Source organism: Calidris pugnax, unplaced genomic scaffold (assembly GCF_001431845.1).
Source record: "Calidris pugnax isolate Ruff unplaced genomic scaffold, ASM143184v1 scaffold219, whole genome shotgun sequence".
In the NCBI taxonomy this organism is placed as follows: domain Eukaryota; kingdom Metazoa; phylum Chordata; class Aves; order Charadriiformes; family Scolopacidae; genus Calidris; species Calidris pugnax.
The window spans coordinates 10,527,881-10,549,943 of NW_015094507.1; the positions used below are offsets into that span (position 1 = coordinate 10,527,881).

General features: G+C 36.9%; 1 protein-coding gene across 3 annotated transcripts in view; it reads left to right on the forward strand.

The window, feature by feature from the left end:
• HACE1 (HECT domain and ankyrin repeat containing E3 ubiquitin protein ligase 1) overlaps positions 1–22,063 on the forward strand; it is a 49,444-nt gene that overhangs the window by 20,953 nt on the left and 6,428 nt on the right. For all 3 annotated transcript variants that reach the window (XM_014964686.1, XM_014964687.1, XM_014964688.1), the window contains 11 exons: positions 4,566–4,903; positions 7,835–7,903; positions 8,582–8,669; positions 9,593–9,704; positions 9,789–9,886; positions 10,074–10,161; positions 11,205–11,354; positions 15,884–16,080; positions 20,728–20,859; positions 21,548–21,646; positions 21,929–21,999. In XM_014964686.1, the coding sequence (XP_014820172.1) occupies positions 4,566–4,903; positions 7,835–7,903; positions 8,582–8,669; positions 9,593–9,704; positions 9,789–9,886; positions 10,074–10,161; positions 11,205–11,354; positions 15,884–16,080; positions 20,728–20,859; positions 21,548–21,646; positions 21,929–21,999 (1,442 nt within the window). The remainder of the gene's footprint in view (positions 1–4,565; positions 4,904–7,834; positions 7,904–8,581; positions 8,670–9,592; positions 9,705–9,788; positions 9,887–10,073; positions 10,162–11,204; positions 11,355–15,883; positions 16,081–20,727; positions 20,860–21,547; positions 21,647–21,928; positions 22,000–22,063) is intronic.

Below are 22,063 nucleotides of genomic sequence, written 5' to 3' on the forward strand. Positions count from 1 at the left end.
ATCATGAAGTTTTTTCCCAAGTTGTTCTTGCATTTTATTATTATGTGCTTTGAAACATACGAGCTTACTACCACCCTCACAAGATTATTGATTTGTAGCTGTTTTCAAACATTTACTTCAGTGCTTGCCATTTAGATGTTTATTCCTGAAGGGTTTTTTTAAAAATATTTGTTGGTTGAGGAATCCTGCTGTAGAAAATCATAGCTTGCCTTTCTGTAAAGCAGTTCCAGTTTCCTGCATGTCACTCAATCTGTGTTGGGTGTGTAACTGACATACTGTTTGGAGCACCTAAATAATAGGAACTGAAGGATGGTCTCTTTTCCCCCCTGTCTCTCTTCATGCTCTTATGCGACACAGTTCATATCACCAAATTTAGATGCCAGTGATTACATGAGAATTTTCTTTAACCTTCACATTTCTTTCAGGGTGTTCTGAAAATGGTACTTTGAAATTACTGCATTTATTTGATGATATGATGTGTTCTTCAGGTTACTTCTAATGAGTTGTAAGACTGAGCTATATTGATAAGATCGTGAAAGATGATACTTTAGTTCTAGCTATATTTAGTTAAGTAGCTCAGTTATTGTTTAAATATCTTCTTTTGGAAAGAGGAAAACATTAGACTATTTAAAAAAACAAACACAAATGGTTGTTTTTCTGATAGCAAAATAATTTTAATTATGACATGATTTATATAATGAATTTAAAACTCATACTTGAGTATGAAAAATACCGTGGGCAAAATGTAATGCATTTTACAGTATACAATCTAATAATTGTCCTTTAGAGTTAGTCAGTCAAATATGTTGAGCTAGATTGGCACATTGTGAGTTTAACCAGATTTCTATTTACAAAAAACAAAGTCCTACCCAAATCACAAGAATCCTTTTATTATAGGCAGTGTTTTCTAACAATTTTAATGAAAATTGGTTTAAATATACCAGATTAAATAACAAGATGAAGTTAAATGGATTTAATACAGGAACTATCTGCAGTAAGTTATTCTGTTACCTTTCTCTGTAAATTTTCTGCTACCTTTTATTCGTCAAGGTTTTAGGAGTAGCTGACCTCATCTGCTTGCATTTTGGGTTTGCTCATAGCCCAAAAAGGGAAAAAAATGAAGGTTTCATGCTTTTCAACTCCAGATCATTTCAGAACTCACTATAAAACAAATGAAAACATTCAATTGCAATTTGCGAAGGAAATTGTATTTCAGCAGAATCACTTATCTGTGTGCCCAAACGACTTTGTATGCTGAAAGAATTGTTTCTCAATTTAGTGTGGAGTTAAGTCTCTTGCAGTAGACTTATATTACACAACTGGCATGATTGTCTCAGAAAATATCAGTATTTCCTAATTGTGTAAAAATGACATTTGTATTTTTTAATATATGAGCAAAATACATATAACTGTTGCATTAGCTAACAAAACAAAATCAGGATGATTTAAGAATTATTATTGCTATTTTAATTTAGTTATTTTGGAAGTATTAAAACTTGGGCAGCCCTTTACTAGGGTTGCTGTTGTCTTTGTGATATTTTTAAGGTTGGTTTAAACTTCGAACTCAAAAATACAAAACTGCTGATGAGAACTTATTCTCATTTGGGAATGGGGCACACTGGTCTGGTAATGCTAAGTTAATCTTCAGTTGTGGTTGGATTAGCATGTTCTTCCTTAATTTTACAGTAACTGGGTAGTGGGAGATGAGACAGTGCTGAATCAATTGGGTGACTGCTGTTCTTTCTTATTCCTGCCTTCCCTTTCCTTTTGTCCTTTCCTTGAAGACATAGTTGTGATGATCTCTTTTGCCTCTTTGGAGAGGGGGGAAAAAAACCCCACTATATCTCTAGATTATTACAATAATATGGAGGCTACTTGAAGACCTGGCATTTGTGATTTTTGTTGCTGCCAGGACTTGCATGTGGGACGTGCTGGTCAGTGGAACAGAACTGCTTTTCTGGTTTTTGTTTTGAGTTTTCTTGAATATAGGCCATGTAACTGTTTAGTACAGGCTATTAAGGAAAACATAGAGGTTGCTACTCCAAAACGGGAGTAAAGCTATATTAATAAGTCAACATGAAACTTAAAGATTTTAAATTTGAGATCCCTATTGAAAATTTTAGAGGCAAGTAGCAAAATCTCCCTGTCTAGTTGAACAAAGTCGGCAAGCCCTTAACGTTTTTCCCTCATTTCAAATACTAAGATTCTTTTCTAGAATTGAATTGACTTCTCTGCCGTGACACTCACTTCACGGACTAATGATCTGCTGCTCCCTGTGTCTTAAAAGACTAATGATCTGTCACCTGGCAAAAGATTTTGCTCCAGTGTTGCAGTTTGAATAAGGGTTTGATTTCTAGTGTCTTTCTTTCTTGATGGGCAGAGAGGAAGGAATTGCATAGCGAATCCTCACATTTGAGAGATGAGGTGTGCAGCTGTAAAGCTGGGCAGTTGATCAGACTCGTGTGTAATTCCAAAGAAACTTTTCTGAAGTGCAAGATGTGAAAACTGAAGGTTAAGTGGAGGGTTGTGTTTAATATGCGATTCATGGTAAGAATGGACTGAAGAATGCTGAATTGTAGTTTTGAAAAAATGTCGTTAGTGGTGTGATTGAATATGTCCGTATTGTGCTTGAAAAGGTCTGATCATGCATGCTAACAGAAAGTGCTGACAGCCATGGATACAGAGGTGGTGGGCAATATTTGGAGGAGTGCTTTATATCCTGAAGTTACACTAGAAAAAAAGCAAAGTGAAATGTTGAACTCACTATGCTTGACTACACTTCTGAATGAATTTGTGATTAGAGTCTGTGGAAAAACTAGCTTTGGAAAAACAAATCAGTTGCGAGAGTTCTGAAAGACTAAGATGCTAAGTCTGTGGGAAATATAAGGGAAAACACAAGCAATCAGCAGAAAAGTGGTGTCTGGCAAGCTAAGCATTGAAAAGTTTGAGAGAAGAAAACTACATTTTAGTATTCTACTAAATAACTACCTCGTTTCTCATGTGTTACATGTTAAGAACACAGTTGCATTTTAATTCTTCCATGTATTCAATGAATCCTATTTTCTGTTAGAAAGTTGTTCTACATTATGTTTTGTGGTGAAGGTCTGCCAGGTAGAAAAGACAGGTAGCTTGGAAAGAAACTAACTTGATCCTGTATAGCAGACATTCATGTAGAAAATGATGCCTACACTGGAGATACTCAGATCGCTATCTAGAGAAATGTGTGGTCACCAGGAGTACAAGGATTTATCGGGTATCATACAGTATGTTGAGCAAATTGTACCAGTCTTAGAGATCAGCCTGGCTTTCTCCAGACTTCTTTTCTTACTGGGGAAAAAATGGAAGCATAATGCTAAATTTTTTAGTGGTATATTTCAACAGAATTTTTTAACATACAGCTTTTGAGAAGTAATTTATTGTGTAGTGAGAGTGTGTCACTATTAGGTGTACTGACAGTGCTCCAGATAGCATAGACTTCTGGTATGCTGTTCTGTGAATAGCTTTTCATTTTTAAAGGCAGCTTTAGAAGATGAGAATGTAATTTTCAATATCTGCTAAGTCTTCCAATGCTTTAATCGGTTGAAAATGTTGATGTAATAATAATGTATGTAAAAAGGAATGCATTTAGAAGTTCACTTGTACTTTTGGAACGCTATGAAAGACTTGAGTCAGAATTGTCTCCCTGTGGGATAGACATTCCTGTTCTCACTTGACTGTGTGCTTGTGAAATGTCCCCTTAAACACCATTAAGGGACAGCACAGTCAGCCCTTGTGTTTTTTGAAATGCTCATGAGACAACCAGAGGTCTCTCAGCCTTCTCTCTCCACCAGAGTAGGCCTGCACCTCAGAGCAAATATGTAATGAAGGAAATGTATCAGGTTTTGATTATATTGGTTTTAAGCTGGTGGTAGTGAATAAAGATTGATTTTGTTCAAGTAAAATTTATAGCTTTAAAAATGGATACGTGATCCTACTAATGCTTGTTGCCATTTCATAAAGTGTGGTATTAGTGACCCTTACTCTAAGACATCTGAGATGCTATCAAAATGAGTTGTGTGAGCACACACTATGCATAAGGCACATCTTCCTAGATACCTACGTGAGTCTCAATCTCAGTGGTATTTTCTGGGGTTCGCTCCACCTACCGGGTACGTGGAGCTTCTTCGACCAGGGTTTTAAAGAACTGACAGGCTCTTTTTCTGGAAATTTGGCATGTGTGTTACTCTCTCTGCTTGAGTGCAGCAGTTGGGTAGTAGTGTACACAACCATGAGGCCAAACTCAGTTAAGTTGTTCAGTGTTTCACCCTTCCTAAATTATTTTATTTATTCCATCTGGTTCTTGATTATTTTCCTTTTATATGAAATTTTCTCTCTGCTGTATGGCTACAAGTACTAAATTTTTTTTTGAGTATTTGACTCTTATCTCTTAGATGACTTCTAAAGGATCATTTAAAGCTTTTAAATGTGCATGATATTTGTTTGCCTTAAGAGGATTATCACATCATTAGTATTATCTAATGTCAACATGTTCCTTTTTTGTCTGTTTTCGCATGTGTTTATTGCAGCCGCTGGAACTGCTCTGGCATTCTCTAGATGAATGGCTTGTTCTTATAGCCACGGAGCTGATGAAAAACAAAAGGGACTCAGCCAACATCACTTCTATTTTACTGAAGCAAAAAGGACCAGATCACCAGGATGCTCCTCCTACGCCTTCCTTTGCTGCCGCAGGAACTGAGGGCAGACAAGAGCTGTCCTCTGATGCTGGCGAGTCGAAAACATACGATGTCACGGGGAAGCAGGAAGCTTGTGCTGATTGCCAGGATGTTATCTCCATGACAGCAAACAGGCTAAGTGCTGTCATTCAAGCCTTTTATATGTGCTGCTCCTGTCAGATGCCTCAGGGGTAAGGAGGGGATCCTGTTTATTACCTAAACTGTTAGCATTTACATATCACGGGTGCTTTCTTGGAAGAATGTTGGTGCTGACCAGATGATTAGTGACAGTCAAGGGTACTGCTTTTTAATGATTTCACTAGTTCAAATATTTGAATGATTTTTTTTTTTCCCCCTTGGGGGACCAAACAGCAAATTTTCCATAGTGCTGCTGCCTATGAACGTAGCTGCATTGGGGCAGATTTCATATTGAATGTCTGATGACTCTTTGTAGGATACAAAGATGGCTCTCACGTGGCTTACTTGCAGATAATGTAATTTTGATCTCTTGAAACTTAGCTGTTCTTGCCATTAGTACTTAATGTGAAATTATCCCTAAATTGAATGTGAGTATCCAATAGCAGCTGTTAGCTCAGAAAAAAATGCTAATTATTTTCTGTATGAAAATGGCAGCTGCGGCAGAACTTGTTTGACTCTATTACAGAGGTTTATAACACAGAGAGTGCAATCTCTAAGTAATGCTCACTTGGAATTCTGTCCTGGGTTTGCAAACAGTTTTGTATGGAACAGGCGCTACAACTTAGGTAAATTTAATACCATCAGTATCTGGTTTAAAAAGACAAAAAACATGTCCACTGTAACTGAGGTCTTAGTTTGTCCAAGATTGTTAGAGATTGTATTTGTGAACTTGCAAGGAAAGGATCCTTTGACCCTCTTGAGTGGAAGATTAGGTAAGTGTGGTGGTATTACAAGCTCCCTAAGGAATCCGGAAGCAAGGTTCCCACCACATGGCAACTCTTGGTTATTCCCAGCTCCTGTAAGCGTTTGGGGTTTTTTTCTGCCAAACCTAGTGGAGTAAAAGCTTTTGAGTTGGCTGGTACCGTTTGTCTGGGGCAAACTCCTCTGTGGACACTCTGGAAGGCAATCTGGGGTTCAGCAAGTTCCACACATACCTCAGTACTTTCACTTTTAATTTTGCTCCAGCTTGAAAAAAGGAACTGCTGGTTAGCGTTTCCTTTGAAATCCCCATCAAACCTTGCTAAGGTAAAATGCCAGTAAAGTATTATTTACAGCAGTCAAATGAAAAGCAGAAATGTTTATAGAAGTGATTAGGTTCTGTCACTACCCCCACCTCCCCAATTTATCTCTGTACCAAAATTCAGAGAGGTGACTGTCTCCTTCTGTCCAGGTGACTTGCTGATGGATCTTGCCCAATGGGGCTGTTCCTATGCATCATTTACACTTCAGGTTAGGGAGAGCTCCCATGGATACTATGTAAATTTAATCGAGATTTGTTATCCCAAAAGCCAGGAGGGTAAGAACTATGTCAGTGACAACTGGGAGAACTCCCTGGGATGCAGGAAAGGAAGACAGAGCACACCTGAATTCTGTATTGTTTTAGGGCTTTTCACAGAACTGCGTAGAGAAGCGCAAAGATCTGAGACTTACTGAAGTTTTTATATTAATAAGAGTAAATGGCACAATGGTGTAACTCAATGCTGCTGCCATCTTCCAATAACATTTGAAATTATAGCAAATGACATTTTCAGACAAAATAATGTAAAATGGCTCTAATTTTAGATTTGAGTGTCTTTATGTTTAATGGAGGAGAGTAAACAGAGCTCATGGTTTTCCACTGTTCCTAATATTCATGCAATAAAGATGGCATTTCATGCTTAAATGGAAAATTAGCTGGTTAACATTTGAAATACTGATGTTATTTTCTTTTACTTGCCATGATTGCTTTTCTGCTGCCAATGCTGATATTGCATCTGGGCTTTCTTTGTTAATACACTGACAGAAAATGTTCCAAGTTTTCAGCATCAAAACTGACAAGTGTATGCTAAGTTTTTGTTTGGATTTTTTTTTTCTTTTCCTCTCGGTATATTGCACCTTACAGCTTGTGTGGCAACTTACAGGTAGAGTTCTTTCCCTTTCAGGGAAGATTCTCTTTAAGTTGTTTAATACTTTCAGATCATCTCTCAGACCAGAAGTATGTTTCAAATGTTCATATTTGGTCTATGGAGGATTTTTATTTCCTTTGGGTTTTTTTTGTGTGTGAGGGAAGGATATGGTGAGGCTTGTTTCTTCAAAACAGTAAGGGAGAGAAGGAAAGTCGCTCAGTTTTATATAAAATTAGCAGTTCTTGTCTAAATTGGTGTGGGTAACAGGAACAGCTCTACTATTTTTCACAACCTTTCAAGGCTCTTGATGAGAGGATTTTATCCTTGTTTGCAAGTATTCATTAGCTTTTGCTGAAACTTAAGGATCCAATTAAGAATTTCTATTTGTTAAAAAAGTGCAGAACATAGACGTAAATAAATGGAGTAAAATTGGCACTCATGTTAGTCCTTCCCTTGTTCTCCAGATATATATATATATGAGAAAAAAAAATTCTATGCTAGTGTATGAGTCACTTGCTCAACAAGTAATTTTGTTATTTCACAAAGCTGTTGCATACCACCTTGACCCCATTATTAAATTTGCAGTATTATTTCTTTCTGGCTCTTTTCCTTACTTACTGCAATTTACAAGGTCTGTGGTGGGAGTTTTTATACAATGGACAAGAATATAGAATAATGTGCATATCATGTACATTGTGCATATAGTATCAGTCCTTCCATATATGTGCTTCCATTGTTGTACTGAAAGGTGGAAGGATTCAATAGAAAAAGGTGTATCTCCATTAGTTTGAGCTTACTTTGTTCATATAGTAACAGTGGGCAGGCTGCTTGACCTTCTTGATTATTGGCATTTTTGCCCTTTCCGTTAGTTTATTATGAAATCTTAATGGTGCCGAGTATTTAGTTTCATGATTCACTAGTTAAACAGCATCCATTTCTATTTACATAGTATTTTATTAAAAAAAATCAGCAATTTTTGTAATTCAAATTCTTTTCAACTTCATTAACCAAAAGCATCTTATGTTTTTCTTTGGACAGGATGACATCGCCTCGTTTTATAGAATTTGTCTGTAAACACGATGATGTCCTTAAGTGTTTTGTTAATCGGTAAGCTTCAAGAAATATGGAATTTCTTATTTTGTCTTTTTTTCTTTTCCCAAAATACTTCGAACTCATATTTTCCTTGTTATTGAGTTGTATTTTTAGGTTATTGTTGTGACATATGTACCATATGCACTTTAATGCTTCTGCCAAATTCAAGGCAGTGTCTATTAATGATTCAGAGCTCAGGCTTAAATGAACTCTTCCGCATATATAAGCAATCCTTTTGTAAGATTCTGGGAGACTTTGTGAACAAGATGTTTTTCACATAGCAGTGGAATAATTTCCTTAATAGATTCTTTCCTCATCTTTGTTCCAAATAAATCCTTCCCTTTTGAGGCAGATGAAAACCTCCATTCTTTCTCCAATGTGTTATACAGAATGACTTCTTAAAAAAGTCTAAACCACCTTTGTACACTTAGCTGTTTCCAAAAGTTTCTCTGGGATTGCCCAGTTTATAACCTTGCTTCTGTCCAGAGAGCTGCTTGTAATCCTCCATGTTCAAAGGATGAAGTAGTATAAGAAGTCATTTGGAAACAAGATAGGAAAACATTATGAAATGAAGAGTCTATTAGAACTTTTCTATATGACTGATTGCATTATCTTTTTATGTAGAGTTTGTGTATTGTGAAGCATTATTATTAGATCTCTGACTAACAGGCTTCTAACCTGTTTTTCTTTCAGAAATCCCAAAATAATTTTTGATCACTTTCATTTTCTTCTTGAGTGTCCTGAACTAATGTCCAGATTTATGCACATTATAAAAGCTCAGGTAAGTGTGAGGAGATGCTTAGTTATGACTTCCATGAATATAAAGAGGGTGTTTTGTTTAATAATAACAATATTTAAAAAAAAAAAAAAATCCATTTGGGGAGGTTGGAAGAACTAAGTGTGGCCTCCAGTGCTTCTGAATCCGAGGTAGTGAAAGATCAGTTTAAACAGATATGGCAGCTGGATTTCTGTACTTCTAATTCGTTAAAATACATGTGTAAGTCCATTTGAGATGACCAATGTTAAACGACTTACAAGTCCATCTTTCAGTTGAACAGAGTTAACTTCCTATTATTAAATCTATTTGCGCACATCTAATAGATTGATCTTTAAAATGCTCTGCTTTTTCCTTAGTTGACTTACATTTTGAGACCAACCAGAGGATAGATACACCACTATTAGTTGATTTGGCTGCAGTTCATTAGGTGGCAGCTCCTTTGGTAAAACATTTTGTTGTCTTGTTACCCTTTACTCATTTCCTACCATTTCCTTTTGTTTGTTTGGGATGTTTTTTGAGTAAAATCCTGCTGTCTTGCATAGCCTAAACTCACTTCTCAGTTTAACGTAGGACGTGATTTCAAGACTGAAGAGTGACTGTAGGGTAGACTAGTGTAGTTAAGTAGAAAAATTAGTGAGCAGACCCCACTGTAGAAGCCTGCTACTTTACATAACTCTGACAGCTTTTTCTGAATAACTGATGGTCTAGTCTTTCTGCATACCAGATTTCAGCAAGCACTCAAGGGCACATCTAGTCATTTTCTCTTCCCAAAATACTTTATAGTGTATTGAGAGAGAACCACTGAGTAACTCTCTGCACAGCTCAAAAATTGAGAAGTATGCACAGCCATTTTCCAGTCATGCTTAGAGAGAAGAATTACTCGATTAAATGCATCTATATAGTATGGTTTACCCCTTGTTTTGTAGCCATTTAAGGATCGCTGTGAATGGTTCTATGAACATCTGCATGCTGGGCAGCCAGATTCGGACATGGTGCACAGGCCTGTCAATGAAAATGACATCCTTTTGGTTCACAGAGGTATGGTGTTATAAGTGGAAGTGCTATATCTTTGCAATACATGGAAATAAAATAATAAAGAATTAATTGGTACTTTGTATTTAGATTCTATTTTTAGGAGTAGCTGTGAAGTCGTGTCTAAAGCAAATTGTGCAAAACTAAAGCAGGGGATTGCTGTGAGATTTCATGGAGAAGAAGGCATGGTGGGTAAAATTGCATGGTTTTCCTTTATGGTATTTATGTATGGAAATTATCTTTCACAAGTATTGTTTGGAACTAAATCCTAATTTTAAATGTTTTTTATGCTTTATTAAGAAATACGTGGTTACCCAGCGTAACTGTGCAGTGAAAATTCTGCGTACTAATATGTTTTATTCTTTTGCCATGCAGGGACAGGGTGTGGTGCGTGAGTGGTTTGATATCTTATCCAGTGAAATAGTTAACCCAGATTACGCCTTATTTACCCAGTCAGCTGATGGTAAGTCTGCCTTTTTTTAACCTAATTTTAGGGTGTCTTTTATAAAAGCGTTTTTATAATCCAAGAAAAAAGTCACTTAATTGGTTTCAGAATACAAGATAGTTACTTTTTAAAAGCAACACTAACAGAATTGATCTCATATATAGGGAAGCGATCTATTGTACATTTTTGTAACTACAGATGAAATATTTTTCTTAATTTGATATTTTCTTTGTTGTCCTCTCTTTTGTAAGAGGAGAGTGAGTTGTTGGTTTTAATGACTCTGTGCTATTTCTGCTTGATAGTAGAAGGCCATAGCGCTTTGAGAGTAGTATAGAAAGTGTTTTCATTTCTTCTGCATCTGCAAGGGAACTGCAGAGGTATTCTTCTATTTCCTTTTAGAAATCCACAAATCAAATCAGGTAATTTTTGTGGTAAAACTGGATGTTGATCTTCACAAGTCTACAATGTATTTGACTTTTTGTCTTTTGGGTGCTTCCTGTAAAGCAAATCTATATCAATAAAAGATTTCACACAGATGTTTTACCTTCTACCTTACGAAGTCCTGGGAAGTAGGAAGGGATTCAGTCAACAGGAGATTCAGGGATGTCTGTGTGATGTGGTCTTTCTCAAAGAGACCGGGACTGGACAGTCTTCTGTCTGCATCTGGCTGGAACCTGATGAGAGGAAGTGGGTGTATTCTGATCCTTCCTTTGAGCATGTTCACACGTTGATAGCAACGTGGCCCATTGGAGTGAGGAAAAAAAAGCACATAACAGTGTAGCAAGATGAAGGACCAAATTTAGCAGGTCGTGATTACTCTTATGCTGTTGATAATTATTTCAGAGTGGAGCCTTGGAGGGTGGCTAGTATCATTGTGATAACAGGATGTCATTGTGTTCTAATACATTTATTTTTGGTGTAAACAAAAAACCCCAAATGGTCTTCTACAAGCCCCAAATAAAACAGTGTCAGTGGTTTCAGGTGCTTAGAGTATTCAATAAGTGTGAACTTCGCTTACTATTTTTTAAGTCATGAAGCACAATAATCTTTGTATTTTATAGGAACAACCTTCCAGCCCAACAGCAACTCTTCTGTAAATCCAGATCATTTGAACTACTTCCGTTTTGCAGGCCAGATCCTGGGGCTGGCTCTGAATCACAGGCAGTTGGTGAATATTTACTTCACAAGGTCATTCTACAAACATATTCTTGGTATGGTTTTATTAAAATTCTGCTTTTCTATTCGTAACAGTTGTCTAAGCAGTAAACATTTTCCTTTTTTAACTTTGTGTGTGTGTATTAAAAGTGAAAATTCTTGGAAATGAATGTTTTGCTAATCTTTTATGTACATCACAGTCACAACATGATATGGCAGTAATTGCTATTTGAGTCTGAACCTCTCTTAGGAACTGTTATAGTTGCAAAATACAGAAATACATCAGCAAAACTGTGTGGTAATTTTATACAGTTAGCAACTTTCATTAAAATAGTTAATCTTTCAATTTATATTTGAATATGAATCTTAAATTAAAAACAAGGCAGGCATCATTAATCTATCTAAAGCATAATCATATAATTTAGTTGTCTTTAATGTTGCTGACTAGGAATGCCTGAAAAGCAGTCTAGTGTAGCCAGTTGTTTTTATGGTGTATGCAATTCTTTGCATCACAGTTGTGAAATTCGTCTCTTCTGCCTTGAGAAATGAAAATAATTTATCCCTAGTTAATTTAGGACAGACTTACAAAGTTGATAATGTTCAGGAACTCTGGCAAAAATCTATCAGGCATTCCTTATTATGCCTGCAGTCCTTCAGTTGTATAATATCTTAGCAAGGTGAATCCATACTGTTGTGAACCTCTCTGTCTACCCACTCCAACAAATGCTACTTAGTTCCTGAAACAGTGTTTCAGAACTGATGCAGGCTCATCTTCTCTCCTTCCTGAGGAAGGTTAATTCATACACTTAGTGTAGCATTTAAGGGGATTGGTCAGATGTCTTTATATAAACGTAACTTCTTTTTAATAGAGAAGGACTGGTGTTACCACTAGATAGATAGATATCTATCTCTATTTAATAGAGATGCCACTGCTGTTAGCTGGTGGTATCTGTGGTCTCTTCTCTGGGTTCTGCTTTGAGAACCTTTTGCCTCTTGATTGTTGAACATGATGCACCTGTTTTGCATTGTCATGAAAAATTTTCACTCTTGCATGAAGATGCGATGGAAGAGTAAATTCAGTTTGCATTCCCGTTACTCCTCAAAGTACATAAATTCCTTTGCTGCCGCATGCAGAATTTGCTTTGTGTTGAGTTTAACTTTCTTTTGAAGTACAAATTAGCTTGATGTCAGAAGTTTTACTTTTCCTCCAGAACCGCTCCTTACTTTAAGACCTAGCAAGGTTTTCAAGGGATTGTTAGCATCTTACTCTGTTTTTCTGTAATCAGTCTGTCTACCTACAGTCTTGTTTGCTGAGTTCAGGACAGATCAACTCTTAACTTCAGATTTACTGTTTCTCTTCCCTGGAAGTTTTCAGGGAATGCTGTTGCAGCTTGATGGTGTGGGCAAGATCTTCTTGACAAAGGGATGCATTTTATTTCTCTCCCTTGCTACTGCTTTCCACTGCAGGAGAGTGAGTGTACACTGGGTGAGAGGCAATGGAGGGCAGCTGCTCTGAACAGCACCGTGTTGGCAATGCCTCATCGAGCTTCTCTCGTCATTGATCTTCATATAGGAAGGTGGTTCCAAAGTAGGCCTGTCTTTGTGTGTCACAATTTGGCACTGACTGAAGGGTTGGCCTCTAACATCAAGAGATTCCTCTGTGTGAGCAGAAGAGTGATGGATCTCTGATCTCTATAGGCTGATCTCCATGTATTCACAATGAGAAAAATGTATTTTTCTGCTATTCAGTGACACCTTGAGAATAGTTAAGTGTTGCTCGTCATCTTTTTTGGAAATGACTACTAATGAATTTGGATTCACTTCTAGTTTGAATCATGATTATGTGCTGGATTTATTGGTTTCTGAATTGACAAGATGACCTAGTGTTTACTCTTTTTTTCTTTTTTAAATTTTGTAGAGTAACTATTGCAAACCAAACAGCAGCGAGTAGTCTCTGGTAAGAAGATCTCACCAGTCCCTCTTAGTAAGGTCTTGTCATTCTGTTGAACAGGCATCCTGCAACTCTCTAGAGGTTTGTGCACATTCCTTTAAGTTCCAAAGGTTCACAGGTTCTTATCACTTCTTGTTATTTAAAAGACACAGAGAACTGGAAAAAATTACACCTCCACTTGCCAAAGTAGTTGCTTTTTCTGCCTCAATTGTGGTGGTTTATTTAAACATTTCCAAGACCTTCTCCCTCAGCTTTGTGTTTCTTTTTGCTTAAGAAACCCAACTTGTGCAGCAGCAGATGCTCCTGAGGGACTTGTGTTTCATTTTTGTTTCAGGTTCAGCTATGGGTTATGCTAACTGTTGTTCATGCCAAAGACAAGTGACCAGGTTACAGACATAGGTACTCCCTTCAGCTACTTGTCAGGCCTTAATGGAGCATGAAATCTTTTGAAGTCTGGGACTTGCATTCCTTTAGTTTCTCACCTTGCACTGAGATCCTTGTTTTCTGTAACCTTTCCTGTTGATGGCACTGAATCCACTAGTAGTGTGGTAAGACTTGTGTCTGAGGAACAGTGTGGACCTCTTTCAAAGGAACTCTTCTCTTTAGTCAAGAGACATGATGTGGGAGCACCTTAATTAGAAGCTGAAACCTGTATGAACAAATATCACTACTTTTTTGAGATTCGGGTGGGTGCATCACCTTTTTTCACTGTGATGAACTGAGATCTTTCTCCAGTAATATCTGGTAGGCAAGGAAAGATCACCAACCTAAGTGGTGACCCAGCTAACACACAACTAATATGCTTTATAATGTTAAATATGTAGCTTGCATGATTTCTTCTTGTGCTGTTAAATCAAACTGTATTCCATAGTTCCTCATGTTTTTGAGGGCTGCACTGTATTACAGATGTAGAACTGAGGCAGAAATACAGTCAGAAATTAATAAGGCCTCTTAGGTTTGTGTTTTTTCAAACTGTCCATCTGTCTGCCTTCTGCTTAAAACAGGGGAGGAGAAGAAAGTTTCACTAGTGCTGCTGTCTGGTTACTTTGCATTTTTTCTAGGGAGCCAATTACTTTTCTGTTTGGAAAAGAAAACTTCCATCTCCAACATGCAAAGACACATAGCAGATAAGTTCCTAGCAGTGCTATTTGCTGTCAGACTTAAGTCTGCTCTTTCAGAGTCTAATAGAAAATACTCCCTGAAATGGCATAAGCAAAAATGAAAATTAATTTCTAGGTCAGCGTATATTGAGCTGGAGGCCTTAAATCCTTGAATCTTACTGAACTTGTCTCAGAGTTTACCTGTGGTGTCTTTTTGAAGTTGTGTTGCACAGAAATACCTGTTTATTGCAATTATGCTGAGATTTCTCTTCCTATTCAAACTATAGGTGCCTTAGGGATATAGCATGAGGAAGATACATAGTATTTCACGGGATTCAAGTTTTGTCTGGATAAATCTGACAGTTTCTTTGTAACTGCCTGGCTTGAGTCTGTTGATTGGCAAAATACCTGTCAAGCAAATGTGTGAGCTGAGTGCTTTGGTCTCACAACATGCTGACTAGGCGTGTAGTCTCACCATAACACTCCCCTTCAGTTTCTTCTCTAAAGGAGTCTCTGACTCCCACTTTTCAATCTGCTTCTTTTCCCATATGTTTTGCTTATATCCCTCAGAGACATCATTATTTCCACATTTCATATGTGAAATGCGCATATGCTTACTAGTTAGCAAAAGTGAAAGTCCTCTAGAAACTACTAGGCAGCTGTAAGATTCTTCTTTTTTTTTTTTTTTTTTTTTAGAGATGTCAGTGAAAATTCATTAGTAAATAATCTATCCCTCTCCTAAACTGGAACGTTGCTTGATTTTATTAGAAAAACAATGTCTTACAGCTTGTGTACACCCCATTTCAGCACTTGTCAGCTCTTCCAGGGAAATGCTGTAGCAGTTTTTACTGACATGTTTGCAGTGGTTGCTAACCTTTGAAATCTGTGTTACTCTCTGGGGTACTGCTTCTGCAGTCCACAGCGTGCTAAGACCTTTGCTAATGGGCACCCTAGTGACATTTCACAACACACAGAAGATGGTGCAGCAAAGAGAGAACTTCAACTTTTTCAGCTGAATAGTAGCTCTCATAACAAACATGAATAAAAAGAAAAAAATGAAGAGCAAAAGAATTTTCGAAGTAAAGGAAGGTTCTCTTAATTTTTTTTTCAGTTATAAATCTTTCTCTGAGGAAAGAAGATATTTTTCTATAGAGAAATGTAATATTTGGGTTTCTAAAACTTATGTAGAAAACTTAAAGCTTTTAGAAAACTCATTTAATATTGTTCTGTATGGTTAGATGCTTTTACTGAAATCCATTAGTGAGCTAAAATTGTGTAAAACTGTTGTTGCCCAAGTGGTATGCTGTTTGCTGCACTGGGAAGAAAAGCATACCAAGGAAACTTGATTATTTTATGCTTTTAAAATGTGGTAAGTATAGTTCTGCAGTAGTTTGTAACAGTGAATTGCTTTCCCCCTTTCCTATTACTGCACTATTCTGATTTCTCTCTAGAGGGCAATCTTCTACCATATGTTAAGTTGGAACCCTTTTTGCTTTATCCTATTTATTGGGATTTTTTTGTCTGTTTTTTCTAGGTATACCTGTAAATTATCAGGACGTAGCGTCTATCGATCCAGAGTACGCAAAGAATTTGCAGTGGATTTTAGATAATGATATCAGTGATCTGGGTTTAGAGCTGACCTTCTCTGTTGAGACCGATGTGTTTGGAGCAATGGAAGAAGTGCCACTGAAGCCAGGGGGTGCAAGTATACTGGTTACACAGGAAAACAAGGTGAGTGTACAGGTTTATTCAGAAGTCAATAGTACAAGAAAAGTATTTGGACTGACTTCATAACTGGAAGCATAAATGGTATACCTGTTTTGAAGAAAATATACAAAATAAAGCTGCTAACACTCTTTCTTAGCATGTTACAGAAATAGTTCTATTTAAAATCTCTATAAGTGTTTGGGTTTGAGGTTGTTCCTGACAGAACTGTTGGAAGGAAAATGGGACCAACTTTAAATGGTTTATTTTGAAAGTTACAAATATTCCTGAAGTCCTGGGTATATATATATCAAGAAGGTAAAACAGTAGCAATTGCTAAAAATAAAATTGTAGGTAATGTTGCAAAGTGTGCTGCCTGCTAGAGCAGTCTGTGGCGCTCGATTACCTACAGTAACATAGCAGTAATTGACAAAGCAAAAGGCTGCAGGAAGCTTTTCCAGCCATTTGCAAGTCACTCAGCGTGTATAGAAATAATCTACCTTTTGAATTTGCTTTAATAGTAACAGCTTGGAAAGTCCCTGAGTTCTCTGCAGCATTCATTCAAAAACAAATACGGAAAAACGCAGCCAGATTCTGAAAATCATCTAAAAATTAAGATGGGCATCGGTCTAATTGAATTCTAGTTACCCACTAGATAGTTTTGAGTAACTGCAGGAGCGCCATGGGTAGGCCTACAATTTTTTGTATCATTTACTCTCGATCCTTATGTCTGCTTTGTGTTTTGGTTTTCATTTTTGTGGAGCCAGCCTAAACTTGCTTGTTGTGTGCGCGGTATTTCTTCAGCTCTCCCAGTGGCCTGGGCAGCTGCTGCGTTGGTGAATGGCCACTTGGTGTCAGCGTTTGTTCTGACTAAATTTCAGTTTGCATTGGAGTTTTTGTATGCTTAATCCTCACTTTCATTAAGGCAGAGTGTCATCCCAATAACAGGAATACGTATTATTAGCCCGATTCTGCACTGTTTCCTGCAATGTGGTCATTCCTGAAAGAATACAGATGGTAAAACAAGTCTAATTGTGAAGGCAGCGGATGGATAATTTCTTTATTACCTATCAGAGAAAGCAGAGATGTTCGTTCTTGTTTGTGGCTTAGCTTCTCGATATATAAAATAGATGTACTTGTAACCACTTGTAAATTGTGGTTTGATAGCAACTATTTAAAAACTGTTGTCAGCATGAAATTGGAAGTTTGCCCACGCGAGGATACCCTCGGTCATTAGTAGTTTACGCTGCTCTGTTAACTTCAGACTTGGGGCATAGACTAAAAAGGGTGGTTGAATGTGTGTAGGATAGATGCCTCCATTCTAGCTCATCAGCCTTCCTCAGCTGTCGCAGGAGGGGACAGAAGTGTGTGTAACTCTTATTTGAAAGGTGGTAAGAAAGAGATGGCTGCCGTGGTAGCTTTGAAACTGTTAATGTTAGTTGATTTTTGAATTTGAAGCTGCAAAATGTGAAGTCAACAAACATCTGCGAGATGGCACTGTCTCTTGTTCACTGATTTTTTTGACAGTGGAGAGCCAGTTGTTGAAAACTACAGAACTGTGTTTTACTGGCGTTTGGGGATTTTTCCCAATTTCTTTAATGTGACGTGGTTTTGCAGTATTCTTAGCTTAGCAGTTCTAACAGGTTAAACAGGAAAGTCTCTATTTTATAAAACATCCTTTTTTTTACTGCAAGAGATATCTTTCTTCTGCCTTTACCTGAGGAATAAAGGATTGCTGTTTAAAACTCACCGTATTTGCTATACCTCTGGGAGAAGAAAATTCAGCTTCTAAAGGAATTTGCTGTGTAGGCACACTAGCAGATTACCTGTTTAAAGGATAGCATTTTTTAAAAAATGAAATTATGAGTGACTCCCTATTCCTTAAAAAACCCAACCAAGCAAAAAAAAAACCCATGCCAAAACCAAACACACCTCTCATCTCCCCACCTCAGAAACAAACACCAAAACAATCCATCTCTCTCTTGTCGAAAACCGAAATCAGAGAGTAATGCACCATTGAGGAGCGGTGCAATAGCCATTTGTAAAAAGCTGCTTGCTTTCAACGAGGGAGTTTTCTTTTTTTACACCAGCTGTGTAATAGGTGAATGGTTGTGGCACCGTAACACACAACTCCTGTGTAGCTCCAGCTGAAGTATTGGTTGTAGCAGTGGTGTAACTGCTTTTTGTCATGGTAATGGAGAGACTTCAAAGGGAAAAATCAGGCTTTCTCCAATGTCCACGCTATGCATTTCTCTTTGTTCTTTGCTGCGTATATTTTTTGCAGCTTCCCACTCTAATATTTAGGAAAAAAAATAAAATTAGAGCTAGACAAAGTTTGACCATATGCTATTTTAAAAAAGCGGTGCAAATCTCTACAATTGTGTAGCCCTCTCTGTCCTCCCAGGACTTGTCTGGCTGTGAGCTGGCTGGGCTGTGCTGTTTGGCAGTAAAAAAAAAATGACTTTTTTTTTTTTTTTCCAAATTGCTTTGGAATAGAGCTGCTCTCTGAATCTGAACATCATAATGAACATTGATCCTCGTCTCAGTATATGGGGTTGTGAAATCCGGCAAGCATGACCTTGGCTTGATTTACAAAGGAAAATACAGAACAACCCCTCACCCAAGCTAGACTTTGTCATCATGTTTGTGATGCTCGTCTGTGTTCAATCAAATCTCCCTTCTTAAAAGAAGGCTGGATTGTACCTTTTATGCACTATGTAGGAATGCATATGTAGATCTGAAATTATGTAGATATTTCTGTTTTGTAATGTGCTCCTAAGGCTTCTGAGAGGGAATAAAATGTAAATGAAGTGAACAGAGGGAAAAACAAATTGACCAGTTTTTTACTGGCATATATTATGTAAATTCTGTGGTACAGGTCTTTCAGCACGCGCCAGCGCTGATAGTCAGGACGCTGCGCTGTTCCAGGCAGTTTAAAACCTTTCTTGTTACACCTAAAGCACAGCAGCTGTTTTCTCTCATAATGCAAGTGTTTTAATGTAAATATTTTTGTAATGCAGAAAATAAGTTTGTCATATTTTTTTCTAATCTTTTTAAAATAAGATTGTGAATCTTTCTTTCTACAAGCATGTTTTCTGACTAGCCTGGTTTATGCCACAGCAGCAGTGATGTAAAACAAGTATTTCTGATCACTAAAGACCAGTGTTAACACTACTTCTAATCCTGATATTGCTAAAGTTTCTGGATTCTTCCTAGAGCTCATAAGATGTCTTCAGGGAGACTGACTTTTTTCTAGTGCAGTTAATCTCCTTTGGTTACCCCTCTAATTTCTTAGAGAAGGGAGGTGTCTTCAGTTCCACTGACAGTAGGAGCAACATAGGGAGATTACTAGATTGAAACTAGATTTTTGGGAACAGCTCTGCATTTGAAGATGTGATTGGGCAATGTTCCTCTTCTTCAGACCACTTCACAAATGAATTGTCTTCTCACTCTAATAAACTGGTGGTAATGTATTTAAAAATATATTCCAACTACAAAGCAAATGACAACCCCTCTGTAATTCTGTGAATATCAGGAGCTGCCTTTAAAAAAATACTCTGCTTTCTAAAAGGAAAGAAAGAAAGAAAGAATGTTTTTGCACAGGTTCAGCACCTAAAAGTTTAGGTTAATGTTCTCTAAAATTAAAACTCCAGGTAGTATTTTTTAATAAGAGTATTGTCTGGAAGGAGGGTGATAGTTGAGATGGCTTTATTGGGAGGTATGTTTCATGATTTCATTATTAAAAAACATGACTAGGAAGCCAAAGCATTACTTTGAAACTGAGTATTTTAAATAATCTAGGAATAATTATTATTCTCAAGTAGAAATCTCTTTTTTTTGACTAAGGAAGCTTTATTACACTTGCGTACTTTTGTCAGGGTAGATGAGACATGTTTATACAGCTTTAATGTAGGCACTTTTGTCTGTCTCATTCTAAAAACCTTCCTCCATTAACCGCCTCCCAGGCTTTTGTGTTTTCAACAAAAGCAAAGTTCTGGTGGATTCCTCTTCTAACTGGCATCTTTTAAAGGGGACAAGCATGCAAGCCATGATTTTGTCTATTCACATGGTTATGATATAAATGTTTTTCTGGTTGTTTGTTTGTTGTTTTTTTTTTTAATGAGGTGATTATCAAGACTTTCTTAAAAAAAATAATACTGTTATTCTGTTAGACTTCCAGAGACAGGAAGAAGCAAGAAAGCTTTTTGTCTCTGAAATATTCCTTCATAAGTTTACCCTTTTTTCTGAGTTGTGTCAGTTTGCTTAATAAAATGTTTTTCTTTGCAAGTATTGCCTTGTTCATGTCCTTAGGTGATCACAACGGTGGTTGTATTACATGCACGCAGGAAAAACTAAGTTTTATTCAGTTCCTTTATTTTAGTCCAAATTGCTGGTTTTTGGCTGGTTTGTGTTACAATTTGAACACTTCTGTTTGGGAATTTTCTTTGGAAGGAAGGAAAGGGGAAGAGCAGAAGGGGCTATGAACTCTGAGGGGCCTTCTAAATTATTTTGGGTTGCTTCCTTGTGTGAAAAGTGCATAGTGGCTCTTAACATCTTACAGTAGGTGACACTTGCAACATATTGAGGACTGCATTTGTTTGGGGGGGGGAGAGGTTGCATGAGCAGTATGGATTTTTGCTGTTGTGTATCTTAACGTTGTTTTATACATTGCAGGCTGAGTATGTCCAGCTTGTCACAGAGCTAAGAATGACAAGAGCCATTCAGCCTCAGATAAATGCTTTTTTACAAGGCTTCCATATGTTCATTCCACCATCTTTGATCCAGCTTTTTGATGAATATGAACTGGTAAGCAGAAATGTCTATACTTTTTAAAAATACTTTTTTCAGCATACTTCACCAGTAATGTAATGACATAGAAGTAAAGCTCTGTACCCACAAAATAAACATTTTGTATCTTTCACTTCAGTTTTGCTTTCAGAGCATCTATCAGTGAGGATTTCAATATGTGTATTTCTGCTTATCCTATTTACTTAGAATGACCATCTTCCCTCATGTGCCAGTGATAAACGCCTTAAATTGTAATTTCAAAATGAGATCAGCATGTTTTTTCATATTTTCTTTCAGATGTGCAGAAATCCTTTAAAAAAAAAGGAAATGCTGTCTATTGTCTTGACTTTTTCTGAGTCACAAAATCAAATTCCAGTAAATTATTGAGGTGGTTTGATCTTCTGTAACCAAGGCATCTCAAGTTTTGTCTCAAGTCATGTCAAAACTCAGCACTTCTTTCTTTTAGGTTCTTTGGCAATAATATCTATGTCTCCATATTGTGTGCCTGAATTTAAACAGATCATGTGAAGTTACCTGAATTTAAGATTCTTCTTGTATTAAAATTTAGTTGTGGATTCCATAAGGTTGCAACTAAACAAAGCACTGTAATTTTTATACTACTTAAAGCATTACTTTTAAAAATAGCATGAACACTTGAAATTAATAGTCAGGAGAACTAATCACAATCTGTGTGCTTCTTCTGAAGGAGCTTTTGCTGTCTGGTATGCCAGAAATTGATGTGAATGATTGGTTAAAAAATACAGAATACACCAGTGGCTATGAGAGAGGAGACCAAGTTATACAGGTAAAATTATTTTATTAATAATGTAGACTGTTGCATTTTAATACAAAGGTGCTGCTGTTGTTGTCATTTTCAGTGTGTGTTTATGGAAGCTTATTTTGGCTGAAATTTGTGGACATTTTTAATGCTATAAACCTGTATTAAGTGACTTTGTTATGTATGAATTTAATCTGAAAATCTCCATCATTCATGTAACAAACAAAAATATTCCATTTATTGTTTTACCATTGTTTTTTCAAGTATTGCAAGTATTTAATGGAAAATACAAACTTATTTTTCATTTAGTGGTTCTGGGACGTTGTGGAAGAACTAACTCAGGAAGAGAGAGTATTGCTATTACAGTTTGTGACTGGCAGGTGAGAAACTCTTCTGTAACAACAAATATATTGTCTAGATACTCTGAAATAAGTCAAAAGACTT